General features: G+C 44.5%; 1 protein-coding gene across 1 annotated transcript; it reads left to right on the top strand.

Moving 5' to 3' along the window:
- The first annotated feature begins 10,139 nt into the window (after positions 1-10,139).
- On the top strand, positions 10,140-11,945 carry LOC122411348 (uncharacterized). Its single transcript, XM_043420092.1, has one exon. It carries the CDS (start codon positions 10,140-10,142, stop codon positions 11,943-11,945), a length of 1,806 nt encoding a protein of 601 aa, XP_043276027.1.
- Positions 11,946-18,618: the final 6,673 nt, after the last annotated feature.

Here is an 18,618-nt window from a genome sequence, read left to right as displayed (position 1 = left end):
AAAATTACGATAATTAGTAAAGCTGAAAACTTTTGTGATGAATTTTTGAAATTACATGTTACGGTTGGAGTAAAAAATTTATATGATTGGCACACATGCTGCGACACAAAAATATCAAAGTTTGAAGGTATTCACTCCATACTGCAGTAATACAAACTTCAATACTATTTGAAAAGAAACACTTTAAAACTTGCTGAACAAAGTTCCATTACATATTACCATAATCAAAGATAGGGGGTGATACTTAGTACATATACTTATCCACAGAAATTTCCAAATTCGCAGGTATCGGCTGCAATTCAATGTATCTGCGCAATGAGTTTGGAAGACAGCAGTTTCAAATCCATCCATAAATGAGCAACTGAAGACTTTTGTAATGAATTTTTCACTTCATATTTATGTTACGGTGGGAGTCAAAAAATAAAATGAATGGCACAGTATATAAATTTTATAGTTTGCAGATTTTTGCTGTATTTCAATGATCCAAATCTATAGTATTAGAGTGGAAAGTTGTTAGAAGTCATGATGTTACATTAAAATCACATAGCGCACATAACATTCAGAAATTCTGTAGGTTTCCATGATGTTGGCAGGTATTATACTTAATCGCATTGAAAACTGAGCAACTGTACACTTATCGTAATGAATGTTTTCACTAATAATTCCACATTTGCAGTTTGCAGAATAGGAATACTCAACATACACGTCATTTCATAAGTATTGTTGTCAATATTTGTGTTTGCCTACCGCATTCCGAAGATTCAAATTTTCATATTATCAGCAAAAAAAGCATCCAAAGTCTTTTTGGAACAAGTTTCAAAATTTATTACTCGACAGACCAGGTGGAAAAAGAATAACTACACTTATATCAAGACCAGAAACTGTTTTGAGAATCTGTTGTACAAAATGTGCGATTGATGATCATAATTGGAAACCTTTTGAATCACGTTACCACAATCAGCATGAAGAAATAGTAGAAAATCATAGGACACATATTAGGTAACCAATTAATAATATGCATCGATCCGCTGCAAACCGATGGAGTCAAAACAAGGATCGGAAAGAGCAGAGCCATAGTTAAAAAGAAAAAAGACAGCGCAATTGAAAGAGAACAGAAATCAAAATTGTTTCATGTATCTGTGCATTAGTTTCTGAAGACAGTAATTTCAGATCTATTCAGAAATAAGTAGGTGAAGACTTTAGTAATGAATATCTTCGTTAATATATTCCAGTCGGAACCAAAAAGCTAAAAGATTGGCATACCTGCTATTTCACAGAAATATCAAAGTTCATAGGTACTTGCTACGTACCAGTTATACAGACTTTGGTGCTATAGGGAAAAACACTTCAAAATTACATGAACCACATTTTTGAAACTTATTATGACACATTCAAAAAAAAAGTGACAGATACGATGCATGTTGAAGGAAGCAAAATGCTGTAATTTTGTATGTCTCCATGGTTATCCGCAGACAAAATATTTGATCACATCCAAAAATGATCAGGTGTAGACTTACAGACATGAATTTTTCAACCCACAATGCCAATCGCAAACATGGTCTGAAAATATTCAATATACATGTCGCTTCATCAATTTGTCGAACTTTAGAGGTGTTCATTGCATTTCGAAGATACAAATTTTGATGTCATGAAAATTAAGCACCCAATGACTTATTGAAATAAATTTCCAAATTTATCATGTAACAACTCAAGTGAATATATCTATGCATTTACATGGCTCAAAGATTTTTCAAAACTTGGGTGTATGAACAAGCAATTATGAAGGCTTTTTGTTATAAATATTTCAAATTATCTTGTTGAAATTAATATAAAAAAAATAGAAATATGAATATCTCTCGTATTGTCTGGAGAACAAATAGAAATTGGTATAACAATACACTGTAAGCTAAGGAGGTGGAAAAAAGGGACCGGTGAACACAGCCAAACTAAATGAAAGAAATTATGACAACAATACATTGAATTACTTGACCAAAGTTTTTTAAAATTTATTTGAATTCGTTCACACACAACCATCCACCTCTTTCTTTAATGTAATTACACAACATAGAATTTCTGTTTGGATAAAGAACGTTTTAGAGGTTATAATGAACGAACGTTTTTTTTCTCATTGTTATTATTATTATTATTCAACACTAATTAGTCACGTCATTAATAATATCGATTCCTTCCACTTTTCAATAACCACTTTTATTTTTCTACACTCTGCACGCAACAGCACTCCGGTGGTCATAACCTCAAACGTCAACATGACGCGAAATCTCGCAAATTTGCTATCTATGTATATATTACGATATCGAAGTAGAACAGATAATTCTTAATTTTCACGACACACATTATTCACGTTTTCACTTCTCAATATTTTACTCACTCTCAGTACACTGTATGAGATCAATTAATCCACTTTTGAGGTTTTATTTATTATAGATATTATTGTCGTGAATTGGGCTCGAAACTTATTGAAACTTTTATTATAGGCTGGGGTTCGGGGATTTACACAAATGATTACCGCTTGCTTATGCTGGCAGAAAGTTTATTTATTATAATGGCAAAACTTAGACCTAGAACTGCGGGAGCCCGTTTTCTTTTGGAGTATACCCGGAGTCTCGATAAATTCTCCTCGTTTCTCACGCAATCACTCACATTCGCTCGATTCGCACTCTCAATTCGCACTGCCTCATCTCTCTCTGCCCTCGCTCTTCTTTCCTTCACGCTTACGGGAGACCTCCTTCTCGCCAATCATCCATCGTCACGCACACCCTTCGCATCCTCGCCCGCTCTGCGTCCCTCGTTCGCACTCTCTCTCACACACACACACACGCACACGCACCTCATCAGAACGATGGCTTATAACACTCGGCCATCCTGCTTTCTGTTCGCCCTCGAACAGGACCGTTACACAAAGTCTTTAAGGTATTTCGGTCGCTGTCTATCACGCTGTGGTCGTCGCTCGTTCTCGACGGTGCAGTCGACTTCGATTTGTTCGGGCTCCCGTCCGCGTGCCAATTCTGGTTCGTCCGCTTCTGCGCCGCTTAAGGTTTCCGAATCGTTGCCGTCTTCGTCCTCGCCGCTGCCAGGTTCCTCGTCGTGTGGTTGCCACTGCTTTAACTGACTCGCGTGAGCGGTGCTCGCGTACCGGCGCCTCTGGCCGTCTCGTAGATCGATGACCCGGTAGGTATCTCCCGGTAGTTTCGTTAGGATGGACAGCGGACCTCGGTAACGAGGCTGTAGTTTCGTGCTCTCTCCTGTGCCCACACGGGCGGCACACATATAGACTATGTCTCCCGGTGCGAATTCCATGTTTCGGGTTCTGGTCGCCCCGTAACGCTCCTTCATCGCTCTCTGGCGTTCCACGATTTTCTCGCGGGCCTGCTGTTGCAGCTCCTGGGGCGGTGCGTAGTTTTCTACCGGGTCGATTAGGTTCCGTAGGACGCCTGTTTCACGCTTGGCCACGTATCCGTATACTAGCTCAAAAGGGCTTCTTCCCGTTGTCGCGTTTGGCGCGTCATTGAGGTCGCATTGGACCTTGGCGAGCCGTAAGTCCCAGTCTCGTCCTTCACTATCGCGGAGGCTAGTTTGCAACGCTGCCGTGAGCGTACTGTTCATGCGTTCAACGAGTCCGTTGGCGCGGGGGTGCCTCGGGGAGTTAAGTGTGTGCCGAATACCGTGAAGTTCGCAAAAATCTTCGAACTGTTTCGCGGTGAAGCACGTGCCTCGATCGCTCACGATTCGATGCGGTGCACCGAAGTTTAGCACTAACTGTTGGAATGCCTTAATTACGCCTCGAGATTTCGTATCCCTTGTGGCATGTAATACCACATATTTGGTGAGGTTATCTATGATGACTAAGATGTATTTATTTCCAGACTTCGATGTGACAAAGGGGCCAGTATGATCCGCGTGAACTAAGGCGAATGGTCGCTCTCCTGGGGGAATCGGGTGGAGCTCCCCTTTCGGTCGTCCCTTTCGATTTTTCGCGAGCGCGCACTCTAGGCACGCCTGCACGTGTTTACGGACGTAGCGTTTCAGCCCGGGAAAATAAAAATCTTCCGATAACATCGCGCACGTTCGATCCACCCCGGGGTGACTCTTACCGTCATGATACCGCACTACAATACTCTTCCTCATAGCCTTCGGTACTAGGAGGGTGTTGCGTTTTTCTTGAATCTTAAACACTAAATCGTCCACAAGTGTGTATCCTCGCACTTTTTCCCGCTCACTCGCGGTACGAACACTTTCGTTCTTTCTGAGAATCCGTCGTTTTTCTTGAGTCGCTTCGTCTGCGTATTGGTATAGGGAGGTCTCTTCTGTTTCATTCGATATTGATAGGATCCATTTCTCGTTTGCCACGTCCGTCCCCACTGGTGCCCGGCTGAGAGCATCAGCGTGCACCATTTTATCACCGGGTTTGTGGTCGATGCTGAAGTCGAATTCCGACAACGCACTGATCCAACGTACCATTTGCGGGTTGGTCGTACGTACTGTGCTAATGTGCACCAGGGCCTGACAATCTGTTAGGATCGTAAACGGTATGTTAAGAATCAATGGTCTGAGCCGCGTTACTGCCCATACTATAGCGAGGAGCTCCAGCTTGCTGGAGTGGTAATTTCGCTCCGGTTCGCTCGTTCTGCGGCTAATCGCATAGATCAGCTGCCACGCACCTTCGTCGCTCTTCTGCAATAGTAGTGCTCCCAATCCTTCCGCGCTCGCGTCAGTGTGTAACTGAGTCTCTCGTTCGGGATCGAAAGGCTGTAATACCGGTTGACTCACCAACGCGTTTTTGACGTCGTCGAATGCCCTTTTCTCAAGTTTTCCCCATCTAAACGTTTCACGCTGTTTCAATAATGCATGTAGCGGCGCCGCGAGTTGTGCGAAACGCGGCACAAAGCGCCGGAAGAAGCTTGCCATTCCGAGGAATCGACGTACCTCCGTGGCGTTTCGAGGCGCAGGAAACTCCGCAATCGCTCGTACCTTTGATTCTCCGGGCTCAATACCGTTGGGTCCGATCTCGAATCCTAAGTAGCTGACGCGCGTTTGTAAGAACCGGCACTTACTCAGCTTAATGGTTAGACCGGCACTCCGTAACGCTCCTAATGTTTTGATGAGTCGTTTTCGTAAGTCCGTCCAGTCCTTGCCGGGCATGAAGATGTCGTCCAAGTAGTATAATACTACGCTATCCCGTAACGGACCCAGCGCCTGATGCATCACTTTTGAGAAGTACGCTGGGCCGTTCATTAGTCCAAAAATCATTCGCGTAAATTCCGCGGTTTCGTCGGGCGTGATTATAGCTGTTTTCGCACGCGCACTTTGTTTTAAGGGGATCTGCAGATAGCCGTGGGCCAAGTCCAGTGTGATAAACACGCGGCTGTTCCGAATTAAGGCTAGGTGATCGTCCAGGCTCGGCAGTGGGAAGTGTACACGTTCCGTTTGTTTGTTTAAGCGACGGAAATCGACGACCATTCGCGAGCTTCCGTCCTTCTTTTTGACCAGTAGCACGGGGCTCGCATACGGCGATTCGGTGTCCTGAATTATCCCCGCGTCCCGCCATTCCTTCATGATCCTCCGCATCTCCTCCCGCTCGCTCAGACTGGCGCGGTATGGTTTGGCGCTGACCGGCCTGCTGCCAGGTTTCTCTACGATGTCCATTTCCATCGAAGTTGCCCTTCCGATTTCATCTACGCTGAGTGCTACGCAATCCCGGAATTCATTGAGAATATTTACCAATTCGGTTACCACCTCGTCTGGCTGATCATTGCCTACGACTAGATCACTTTTAACGATATCGCGCCGGTTTCCCGTTTGCTCTTGTTTTGGTAATTCCACTATTTCGCCGCGCACAAGGCACTGGCCCTCTCCCACCCCGCACTTATCGCGTCCGATATTCATAACCGCTAGACCGTGAGTCGTGTCACCGTTTGACACGTTTAGTAACTTTATTTCCGCGACCGGTATCGTTTCGTTGTCGTTCGCGCAGAAATCGATGCTCGATCGGTGCTCGCTCGCGTTAACGGCCATGTGTTGCGCTTCGTCACGTACTTCAAACACGAGTTCGTCACCACATTTCGTATACTTCACCCATGGCCTTTCAGTATACGAGCGCCCAATGAGGACGTTGCACGCTTGCGTATCATCCGGAACGACACGAACCGTTACTTCGGGCACTAGTACACCGTCTACGCTCACATCCACCTTAATTACTCCCGGTGACGCGACACGATACTCGGGTGGACCAAACGGCTTGAGCCAATTCACCTTGGGGATGATTTCGAATCCGTTGAGGAGCACGCACGTTGACTTGATAGTGCAGTCGGAGCTGCCTGGGTCAATTTGGGCTTCCATTTCCACATCTCCCACTTTTATCGTTTTTATATATTTCGCTACCGCACTTCCGTCATCGTGCTCGTTTATAACGCGTATACTCGCTTCTCGGGGGTTTCCTTCAGGGGCGCAATGCGAGGCCGTATGGCCCGTTTTCCCGCACTTTAAACATTTCAATGCCTTGCGGGGCTCCGGACAGTCCCGCGCGATGTGCCCGAAACGCCCGCAGTTATAACATTTTAACTCGCCGTCACTATTCCGTACGGGGGGGCGATAACCCGCTCGTGGTTCGGTCCCGCTCGCACTTTTCGATTCACGGTTATCACTCGTATCGTTCGTACCTTCGCGTTTCGTACTCGGTCGCGTCGAGTCCCGGTTTGCGCGGGGTCGAGCAGCGCGCTGCTCGAGTGTCCGTTCGCTCGTAATGAGGTCGTGTAGCAATTCGTCTAGCGAGTAATGCGGTTTAGCCATTAGTGCGACACACACTTCGTGAGACCAGAGGCCGTCCATTATCTGCTCCTTGGTGTCTCGCAGGTCTAATCCTAGTTCGCGACACAAACGTACTTTGGAATGGAAGTATTCACTCAAGGCTTCTCCTTTAATTTGTACGCGGTTTACCATTCTTTTGTATTTCTCACCCGTGCTGGTAGCCACGCAAAAGGTTCGGCGAAACGCGGTATCGAAAGCCTGCCATGATTGTAGTTGTGGGGCATGCACTTTGTACCAGTCCTTGGCTCCTCCTGTTAAATGCATCCGCGCCGTTTCCAAGGCGTAGTTGTCCGGCCATTGGTGGATGTGTCGCATCGACGTCACGTTGTCGATCCACTCTTGAGCTGTTAAGCCCTTCCCATCGCCCCGAAATTCTTCAATATTTTTACTGAGATCCGGAATTATGTGGTATAGCGGCACATTTGCACTTGGTTGTGCATTCAAGGCCATACGCGCCATCAGTCGCCGTAACGTGTCTTCTGTAGCTTGCGCGTCGTGTAGCGCCTCACGGAACGTTTCGTCTAGGTGCTCCGTGGTTGTATTATTCGCGCGCGTATCGGCTGCTACCTCGGAATTCCTACCTTCAGTTTCGTCGTCAATCAATGGCGGCTGTCTTTCATGGCCCGCGTGCTCGCGCTTATCAGCGTAGCTCGACTCATTTATCCCACGTGTCGGCGGCTGGATGACGCCATGTTGGCCGCCGGCTCGTTCCAGAGATTCTTGAAATCGCGATCCGTTCGCGTTATGCTGTTCCGACGACAGTTCCCGCCGCATCCGCGCGATTTCTCGTTCAACAAGCTCGGTCTGGTCACTTACGTTATCTTTCGCATTTTCGGCCACAGTTTGTAATGACTTTCGAAAGAAATCTTCAAACTCTTGTGCGCTCGCCATTGTCGTACATTCCCCGACACGTTATTCGAATCCCACTTCTGAATTATTATAGGCTGGGGTTCGGGGATTTACACAAATGATTACCGCTTGCTTATGCTGGCAGAAAGTTTATTTATTATAATGGCAAAACTTAGACCTAGAACTGCGGGAGCCCGTTTTCTTTTGGAGTATACCCGGAGTCTCGATAAATTCTCCTCGTTTCTCACGCAATCACTCACATTCGCTCGATTCGCACTCTCAATTCGCACTGCCTCATCTCTCTCTGCCCTCGCTCTTCTTTCCTTCACGCTTACGGGAGACCTCCTTCTCGCCAATCATCCATCGTCACGCACACCCTTCGCATCCTCGCCCGCTCTGCGTCCCTCGTTCGCACTCTCTCTCACACACACACACACGCACACGCACCTCATCAGAACGATGGCTTATAACACTTTTTTTATGAAAAAAATAAAATTGATTATATCCACTGCTATTTCCAATAATGTTTTATTTATTTAAACGAAATTTGCAAATCTTGCACCGTTGATCCACGGGGCTACGATCGCAATCACTTTATAATAACATAACAGACGATAACAGACGGTATACAAGAAAACATTGAGGACTATCAGAAACTTTCTCATCGGCGATTGGCCGAGACGAATAGATTCTCACCGGTGATTGGTTATGATGGGCATCAAGAAGCCCTTGTATGTATCGGTCTGAACCCATATACGGATACGTCAGCTGCGTAAATGTGTTGGTACTTTTTGCATAATCTTGAGCCCGTGCAAAGTTTTTTCTCAGCAATTACGCCACCGATCATGCTGATTTTGGGCGCAATCGAAAGAGAATTTCTTAATTAGCTGAAAGTTCAATTTTCAAATTGCGACATAACTCCTGAGCTTCGCAATTCAAGAAAATGACATGTCGATTTTACCCCCACCACCGCGAATCGTTTTATTCAGAGATAATATAGTCTCGGCGAGAGCCTCGGGCCAGCAGACGACAGGGCTGTCAATGTACTTGTCCCGAGACTCTACCGAGTCTCTTGATAGAAGAGGTATATAAAGTGGGATTTTGGAATGTCGCGGGGGTGATGAATAAGGACGAGGAGTTCTGGGAGGGTATAAAGCGATGGGATGTGGTGGTTATGTCGGAAACGTGGGCAACGGAGGAGGGGTGGGGGGCGATAAGGGAAGGATGGAAGAAGGGATTTAGGTGGGTGATACAGGGAGCGAAGAGAGGGAAGGGAAGGGGAAGGGCGAAGGGTGGTATGGCGTTCGGGGTGAAGGAAGAGATAGAGGAAGAAGAAGGGGGGACAGAGCCGGGGAAGGAAGGATGGATGGAAAGAAGGGTGAAGTTGGGGACGGAGTGGTGGATGATAGTGGGGGTGTATGTAAGCGGGGACATGGAGAGGAAAAAGGAGCTGATGAGCCGGTGGATAGAAAAAGCAGGGGGGGGGGAGGTGGTGATTGGGGGAGATATGAACGGTGAGAACTGGAAGGGAAGGCGGAGGTTGGGACGGATGGTGGGTAGGGGCGCGGGAAGCGGTGAGGAGTTCAAGGGACGAGATAGTGACGAAGGAAGGAAAAGAATGGTGTAAGTTCGTGAATGAGAGAGGATGGAGGATAGTGAATGGAAGTGTGGAGGGGGATAGAGAGGGGGAGTGGACGTTTGTGGGGGGAAGTGGTAAGTCGGTAATTGATTACGTGGTAGTGGGGGAGAAAGTGTGGGGAAGAGTGAGGAAATTGGAAGTGGTGAGTAGGGTGAACTCCGACCACATGCCGGTGGTAGGGTGGCTCAAGGGGAGGGGGGGAAGAAGAGGGGCGAGTAAGAAGGGAGTGGGAAAGAGGAAGGAGGGAAGAGGAGTGTGGACAGAGAAGGGAGTGGAGAAGTTTCAAGAGGAATTTGGAAGATGGGAATGGGGTACAGAGGGGGTAGAAGAAGGATGGGAGGAAATGAGGGGGAGAATAAAGAGGGCGATGAGAAAGGCTGAGGAAGAGCGGGCGGAGGGGCAGAGGGGGGGATGGTGGGATGAGGAATGTAGAAGGGCAAAGGAAGAGGCGAGAAGGGAGCTGGAGAGGTGGAAGAGAGAGGGAAAAGAAGAGGAAAGGTACAGGAGAGAGAAGAGGAAGTTCAGGAGAATATGTGAAGAAAAGAAAATGAAGGAGAGGGAAAGGTGGGAAAGAGAGATAGAGGAGATAAGAACGGAGGGTCAGGTATGGGAGGTAGTCAATAGGGGGAGGAGGAGGAGAAAGGGGGTGAATAAAAAGATAAGAAGAGAAGGATGGGATAGGTACTTTAGAGAGGGGCTGGGAGGGGTAACAGAAAGAAGGGTGTGACTAGGGGAAAGGAGGAGGGAAGGAGAGGACGAAGAAGAAACGGTGATAACAACGGAAGAGGTGAAGAAGGCTATAAGGAAGTTAAAGGACAGAAAAGCGATGGGGGAGGATGGAATTCCGAACGAAGTGTTGAAGTACGGAGGGGAGAGGGTGGTGAATAGCCTGAAGAGGATGTGCGAGAAGGTGTGGAAGGGGGAAGGGTGGCCGGAAGGTTGGAAGGAAGGGATAGTGGTGCCAGTAGTGAAGAAGGGCCAGGAGAAAACGGTAGAGGAATATAGGGGGGTGGCTCTAACGCAAACGGCGTATAAGGTGTACGTAGGGATACTGGCGGAAAGATTGTGGATGGAGGTGGAGGGGAAGGGGATGATGCCAAGGAGTCAGGCGGGATTCAGGGAAGGTATGGGAACAATGGATAACGTATACGTACTGAACTATTTGATAAATAGGGAAATAACGGAAAGGAGGGGAAAGGTGGTGCTGTTGTTTGTAGATTTGAAGGCGGCCTTCGACTCAGTGGATAGGGCGAAGCTGGTGGAGAGTATGAGGAAGAGAGTGGTAAGGGAGGGGCTAATTGAGAGGTGCGAGGAGGTGATGAAGGAGACGTATGCGAGGGTGAAGGTGGGTGGGGGGAAAGGGGATAAGTTTTGGACAGAGAAAGGAGTTAGGCAGGGGTGTCCGCTGAGCCCGCAGCTATTCACGCTGTTGCTGGCGGTCATGGATGAAGAGCTGGAAAAAGGGCGGCGGGGAGGGGTGAAGCTGGGGGGTGGGGGGAAGGTATATTCGCTGGCGTATGCGGATGATGTGGTGTTGTTGGCGAAGGATGAGGACGAGATGAAGGGGATGATGAGGACGTTGGAGAGGTACATAGAGGGGAAAGGGCTGGAGGTGAATACGGGAAAGACGAAGGTGATGAGGTGTAGGGTGGGAGGGGGAAGAAAAAGAAAGGTGGTATGGCAATGGGGAGGAGTAAGAATAGAAGAGGTGAATAGGTATGCGTACTTGGGTTATGTGGTGAGAGCGAATGGAAGTCAGGAGGAGCAGGTGGAGGAGAGGGTGATGAAGGCGGCGAAGATAATGGGGAAGGTATGGGGGATAGGGAAAAATAAGTTTGGTAGCGATTGGGGAAGGAGAGTGTGGCTTTTCGATAAGTTGGTGTGGCCAGTAGTGGGTTATGGAGTGGAGATTTGGGGGTGGAAGGGAAGGGAGATAGTAGAGAGGCTGCTGGAAAGGTATTTAAGATGGGTGCTGGGGGTGTCGAGAGAGGTGGCGGGGTATATGGTGAGGGAGGAACTGCAAAGAGATAAGCTGAAGGTGCGATCGGGGATGAGAGCATGGGGATACGAGAAGAGATTGGAGACGGGGAAGGGGGGAGAATTGGCGAGAAGATGTAGGGGTGAGATGAAGAGAAGGGCAGGAAGAAGGCAGGAAGCAGGAGGATGGGAGAGTGAAAGGAAGGAGTTTTACTTAAGGATGGGATGGGATCTGGAGGAGGTGGAGAGGAGATGGCAGAGTGGGGATATGAAGCGGGAGAATATAGTGAGGGAGGAGAGAGTAAGGCAGGAGGAGGGGAGATGGGAGAGGATAATTAAGTCAAGGAGTAACAGGGATTACAAGTTTGTGAAGGAGAGAGGGATCCCGAGATATTTAAAAAAGGGGTGGAAGGAGGAGAGATGGGGGAGGGTAGCCAGGTTCAGGCTAGGGGACGAGATGAGAGCGTACTGGGAGCAGAGGGAAGGGAGGGAGTGTAGGATGTGCACGAGTAGCAGGGAGACATGGGAGCACGTGATGGAGGAATGTACGGGATGGGGGGCGGAGGAGGGTTGGCAAAGTATGAGGGAAGAGGTGTTGGGAGGGGAGGGTCAAGGGGAGGAGTGGATGAAGAAGATTGAGGAGTGGAGAGGGTAGAAGGGAGGGAGTAAAAAGGTGCAGCGGAAACGGAGGTCGCGCGCGGCGTGCAATGGTGTAAGAGGAGTGAGGAATGTGTGTGGGTGTGAATGATCTCTCTCTCTCTCTCTCTCTCGAATTGGAGCGTGTATAGGTTAAGGGCGAGAAGGCAAATAGGCTAAAGAGAAGAAGGGTGTAGAATAAGGAAATGTGTAAATTATGTATATCGAGAAATGTAAAATGTTAAGGTGTAAAAAGGTGTAAAAATGGAATGTTAAGGAAGTCGAGCTGTAACCCAAAAGGGAAAAATAAAGGCTATATTATTATTATTACGATCAAAAACTGACACATGGTTTGTTATATGTATATCGATTGATTTATGACTGCTGTTACCAGCTGTGCTGCGCCGTGTGCTACGTTCTGAAGTTGACGTCATATATATTGTACATTCATAGTCAGTACTGAAATGCACATGCTATATGCTTGCGCATGCCATTTCAAACTTTGATGTAATTGGCCTAGGATTTTTTTCATTGCTCATTGGTTGGAACAAGAATATTCTCACCGGGGATTGGTGATCATGGGGGCCAAGGAGCCTATGCTTGTAGCGGTCAGAGTACGCGTATACAGATACGTCGAATCCCGAATGTGTTAGTAACTTTTGCATAATCTTAAGCCCGTGCAAAGTTTTTTCTCAGCAATTACGACACTGATCATGCTGATTTTGGGCTCATTCGACAAAGAACTTCTTAATTAGCTGAAAGTTCAATTTTCAAAGCCGTACAGAACTCATGAGTTTCGTAATTAAAGAAAATCGCATGCCAATTTTACCCCCACCACGGCGAATGGTTTTATTCAGAGAAAATATAGTCTCGGCGAGAGCCTCAGGCCAGCAGACGACAGAGCTGTCAATGTACTTGTCCCGAGACTCTACCGAGTCTCTTGATCGTTTCTGTTCTCTGAATGAATGAATTTTATTTTTACTCCAAAAAAATCAAAAAGGTTGAATGGTAAGGGTCCTATACCAAGAATCTGCAGACTGCACGGAATCGCACAATCCCCTTCCTCATTAGCATAGGAAAGGATGGATCAAGTTTGAGAATCTTCAGTCCCCACGGAGTCGCAGGGTCCCCTCCCTCTCAATCTGAATCACGTTTATCACGTTAGAAATCTTTGACCTGCACGGAATCGCACAGGTCCCTCCCTTCTTGGCGTGATCGGACAGGAATTTCACCTTCGAATCTTTGGATTGCACGAAATCGCATAATCCCCTCCCTCTCGGCGTGAAATTTGGAATATTTAAGGTTATTGGTCCGTTGGAGCTTATCCTCGAGAGTCACTGTTTTCCAGAGTCACTACCTCTATACTAGAAGGGAGAGCTAATTCAGAAATGAGCTGCCGTCGCTGTTCCGCCCGGCTTTTTATACTGATTTGGATAAAAAAATAATGATGAGAATTCGATCTAAAAATAACTTGAATTCGGATTGGCTCAGAAAAATAATCTCGAACCGGAGTTCGATCTTTAGATTTTTTGATTGGTCAGCCTATTTCCATCCGCACTGCGATTGGGCAAGCTTGAGGCTGGTTTCCCTCGCCTTTCTAAGAAATAATAATTTAATAACCAAAATAATTGTTTTTACAAAAAAAAGTTCGTTTTTCTTCTTCTTAAACTAAAATGAATCAAATTTTGTTTTTAACAGTAATAAATGAATCATTTTTAATAATTTAGAGACTTGTTTTCCGTTGGATCCAAACTGTGTTTTGAGACTGGCTGTTTCCGTTGGAACCAGCGCGTAATTGGACTTTGTCACGTTCTTACTACCTGGACTCTCTGAATTTGCTTATAAAAATAAAATTTAACCTGTTTTACTAATCTTGTAGTCTTATTTGTGAAAATGTATTTAAATGAAGTGTAAATGCATACATTTTAATGAGAGAATCGAGTTTTTACGATTTGTTTGACATCTAGACCTTTTGTCGTCGAGCGTCGCCTCGAACGGCTGATCGCTGGCTCGACTGGCGCGCAGTTTGAATGTGGAATGAGGTTGAAAAAGGGGTGTGACGTTTCAATATAGGTATATCATCCATGGTCACGATGTTAGGTCAACTCGGACACTGACAGCGATCCAATCTCATTATTTCATGAATATAATAGCAATGTCAGACACGGAAATATATAGTGAGACGAACGATACCGCTCGACAACAAAGCATGCGGTCGTACCGACACGGCAAGGCGCGGTGCGCGGATCACCCAAAGTGAGGCGCCAGCGTACGGGCTCGCTTATCGACCCGTTCACCATAGATTCCAGAAAAATCAATTCTCATCAATTTTCATTAAAGAATTCATCTCTCCTTAACAAAAAAAGAAGGAAATCTATAAAAAAAAACTTATGTGCGAACCCATCGGTGGCGATTTCAGAGCAAACTTGTTTTAAAACTTCAGAAAATTTTGGGAAATCATTACGGAGCATTTAATTTAAATTCAAATGAATTTCGCGCACTGCTGCGACCAGACTCACGAGAGCCAATCAAAAAATTCAGCCAATAGGCGAATTTCTCAAGCAACGAATGAGAAAATGACTCATCCTCAATTGGCGATCACGAGTTTTCGCTCAGGTGCAGTCGAGTGAAATTAAAATTTATCATTGGTCGAAATAAATCAACCAATCAAATATAACACGATGTAAAATACTAACCAATCAAGAAATTCTAACGGATTTGCGACTAAATGAAAGAGCGAATCAGGAAAAAGCACGAAATCCGCCAATTTGTTATTATTATTCTTTGTTGTATCTTTCGCGTATAAAAGGGCACCGGCAACTAGTCTCGGTAGCCAGTCTTGCCCTCATCACGCTTGACTCGCTTACGCACGCCGATCTGCAGACTAACCAACTCAGATCCGCATACGCAATTTTTCCAGCCGATTTTGACTTCGCAACTCAAAATCCGCTTTGCAAAACGTAGCTCACCACCGACTCAGTTTGGAAGGGCAGGCCCCATTCGATTCCGTTTGGGTTCAAGATTTCCACTCTGAGGCACCGATCTGACCAGAAGGGCGGGGACAGTTCGATTCCGTTCTGGACCAAGATTTCTGCCAGATTACCCATCCTCTCCTGCCAAGAGGGCGGTGACCGTTCGGCTCTGTTCGGTCACAAGATTCTTGGGGGAATTCTTCCCTTCATGCCAGGAGGGCGGGGGCAGTTCGGGTTCGTTCTGCTTTAAGATTCCAGGGTGGACTAAAAACCGGATGATAGGGCTAACGTTTACGAACAAATCGGGATTATACCTTTGCTTTTGTATAAAATCATTGTAACTTCAATTAGAACAAACAGCTAAAACTAACTTGCGAAATTTTTCAAAATCATGTAACTGCGAAATCTATCCTTAATTGCGAAATTTGTTTCTAACGGCGCGATATACCAAAAATCTTTAGTTCCAAAATTTAACAAATAGATGTTCAAACATACGAAAATTATCCTAAATTGCGAGATTTATCTTTGATTGCGAAATTTATCTTAGATTGCGAAATTTGTCTTTAACCTGCAGAAATCATCAATTATTAAAATGCGTGCGAAATTTATTTTTGACTGTGAAATTTATCTTTGATTGCGAACTTTCTCTTTAACCTGTGGAAATTATCAATCTTTAAATTGCGAAGGTTACCTTTAATTGCGAAATGTGTCTTCAACCGCGAAATTTATCAAAAATCTTTAAAATTTTAATTGCGAATTTTATTCATTTGCGTGCGATCTTTTTAGTCAACTCCCTTTAGAGATTCAAAGAAAAATACCAGAAAGAAGAATCCCTTGTGTTCGAACCAATATTTTTTTTTTTGTAAAACGACTCAGAGAGAGTAAAGAAATCATCCTCTATTGAATAAAACTCTTGATTTTTCATAGATCTTTCTCCGCCTTTTTGTTTTTCTTTCATGCCTGCTCCTTTATTTTATAAGAAGCTCGATTCTACGCATGACGGTGTGTTCTGACACAAATAGTACCGTTACAATAGGTATACAAAATATGTATGGAACCAGATATCCCTAGTTCTTGAAACGAATAAACATCAAAAATGTGTGCGAAAAAATGCACAATTTTCTGATGAAATTAAAAAAATAATTATTAATATCTTTCGAATGCGTTAAGGTACAGAGTTGCAAGAGGTCGCAATCGATAGAAAAAAATAAATAAAAAATACGTCAAGTTGAAATAACCTATGAAATTCTGTGATTATTTTTTTATTGAAGAAAGAAATTTTCGAAACAAGTAGAAAAGCGATGGCTCCTGTAAAGAGTCTCTGGCAGCGACGTCATAAATGTACTTGTCTTTGAGTCACTACCGCGACTCTAGATATTCCGGATATAAATGTGAAATCCAAAACGATATGATATTCATATTATTTTTCTCAAAAATTACTGGTCCTACATGGAAAATGAATGAGAGAAAGAAATATTAATCTTTTTATTGGCGACATCATTTGCTCTAGAATCGACCATCGAAGTGAAATAGCAAACCTTCGACAAATTGCATATTTTATTAGTTCTAATCTTGTAAACGAATTCGCGGTGACTTACTGTTGTATTAAAAATGAGTACGACAATTTACATTAGTGTATGAAATTTCAAATAAATGGTAGGATATCGCCTTTTCAGAACTACACCTCATTATTGTTGATTTCAATGAGTGTAAGCACGAGTGAATTGAAAAACGGATTGTTCCGTTCAGAGAATCATTTTTCGGGAAATTTTATTTTCACGAAATAATTTTTCTGAACAAATGTTGTTTCAGGAAATTGTTTTCAGGGAAATATTTTTTCAGAAGATTGTTTTTTTTGGAAATTGTATTTTCGGGAATTTTTTTTTGGGAAAACGTATTTTCGGGAAATTATTTTTTCGGGAAATTGTTTTCGGGCAATTGTTTTTCGGGAAATTGTTTTTCGGGAAATTGTTTTCGGGAAATTTTTCGCGTACGGTTTTTTTCTTATCGACACTAGACTCCTCACGAAAGACGAGGATTGCTTACAATTTTTCCTATAATTTTTTGGAATGCTATGCATAACTGTAATGTGCTTAAGACTTTTCCACGCTTCTGATGATTTCGAGTAAACAAGATCCTAGCAACGTGCGGGGATCATGCTACTCTACTAGTGTGTATTCTCACCACTGCCCGTACCCATTCAGACAGTCCTTCATAAAAGATGTTACCAAGATAGAGAGTTTGGGTTACCTTTGGTGTACGTGGATTGTGATCAAAGCTTCATATTTTGCCCTCGAATATGCCGAAAGGTCTGTAATTGTCTTTTCTATTAAACCATTCAATAAATCCAAGAACCATTGGTTTGTTCTTTTCATAATGGTCTTGTCTCTTTTTGAGGCTATTAATGCAATTTCAGCATCACGCGTCCATAGTACTTGAACAGCCAATAAGCTGACCTGTAAAGAAAGATAGAAATTTCATCTTGAGAACAATCTTAATGAACAAACGTACAAAAATTAATGTGCAATGCGTTTGAATTTGATAAGATAAAAAAAACATGAAAAAATATCTCAACTGTGGAAACCCTCTGCCATCTCATCTTAGCCAATAAGCCATCCGCGAATAAGTTCAATCTGCGAAAATGAAGATATAGTATAGCGAAATTCGAAAAATACGCTTAGAAACAAAATATCAAGACACTCGGTAGAGTCTCGGGACGAGTATATTGACAACCCTGTCATCTGCTGGCCTGAGGCTCTCGCCTAGACTATCTTTTCTCTGAATAAAACGAATCGCGGTGATGGGGGTAAAACTGGCATGTCATTTTCTAGAATAGTGGAGCTCAAGAGATGTTTCGTTAAACGAAAATTAGTTTGGAGACTAATTTTCAAAATCCCTTTCGAATGAGCCCGAATCCAACACGATCAGTAGCGTAATTGCTGAGAAAAAACTTTGCACAGGCTCAAGATTATACAAAAGCTATTAACACATTTATAAACTTGACGTTTCTGTATATAATACCATCAAATGCCTCATCAGGTCCCTGGGGCTAACTTCACGGCGGTGTCGTGGACTGACCAGTGCTGTCAGATCGTGGGTAAAAAGTACCCCTTGTCAAGCGCCTCGCGCGATCTCACACAACATGAGTGCGTACGTCGGTGTGTCGAGATACCGAGGCTAGCCGAAGGAAGCCGAGTCAAGCTGCGGCTAAGCCAGGAGAAATGTTTCCCCTACCAAGCGACTCAAGCGTCGCGGAGAGCGTACACACACAACGACGCTGTGTATACGTGTATCGTTCTCTCCAAGAAACCGAGCGAAGCCGAAATCGGCCGAATGTAAAATAAGGAGCGCGGGGAAAATCCTGCTTAGAACATTTATTTCTTTGTTTTTTTTTTAATCTATAATAAATATAATCATAAATCTTTGTAGCAATTTATTTCTTTTTACTGTTTTAGATATGGAATGTTATTTATTTAAATTATTTTTTTTATTGTATTGCTGGAAATACAACAGCTTGGCATGCTGTTCTATCGACACTCCTATATAAATCATGATTATAATTGCGATAGAACAGCACACCGAGCTGTTGTATTTCCAGCAATACAAGAAAAAAAAAGAATTCAAAAAAATTAAAAAAAAAAATATATCCATGTGTGGGGATCGATCCCGGTACCCTTCGATCCGAAGTCCGATGCGCTATCCAGTGCGCTACCAGCCATC

The sequence above is a fragment of the Venturia canescens genome, chromosome 5 (assembly GCF_019457755.1).
Source record: "Venturia canescens isolate UGA chromosome 5, ASM1945775v1, whole genome shotgun sequence".
Taxonomy (NCBI): domain Eukaryota; kingdom Metazoa; phylum Arthropoda; class Insecta; order Hymenoptera; family Ichneumonidae; genus Venturia; species Venturia canescens.
Note: the sequence above shows the minus strand (reverse complement) of the source record. Positions and strands in the feature narration are given on the sequence as shown.

Coding starts and splice junctions, on each gene's coding strand:
- LOC122411348 (XM_043420092.1), top strand. CDS start 10,140: ATGGGGGAGGATGGAATTCCGAACGAAGTGTTGAAGTACGGAGGGGAG.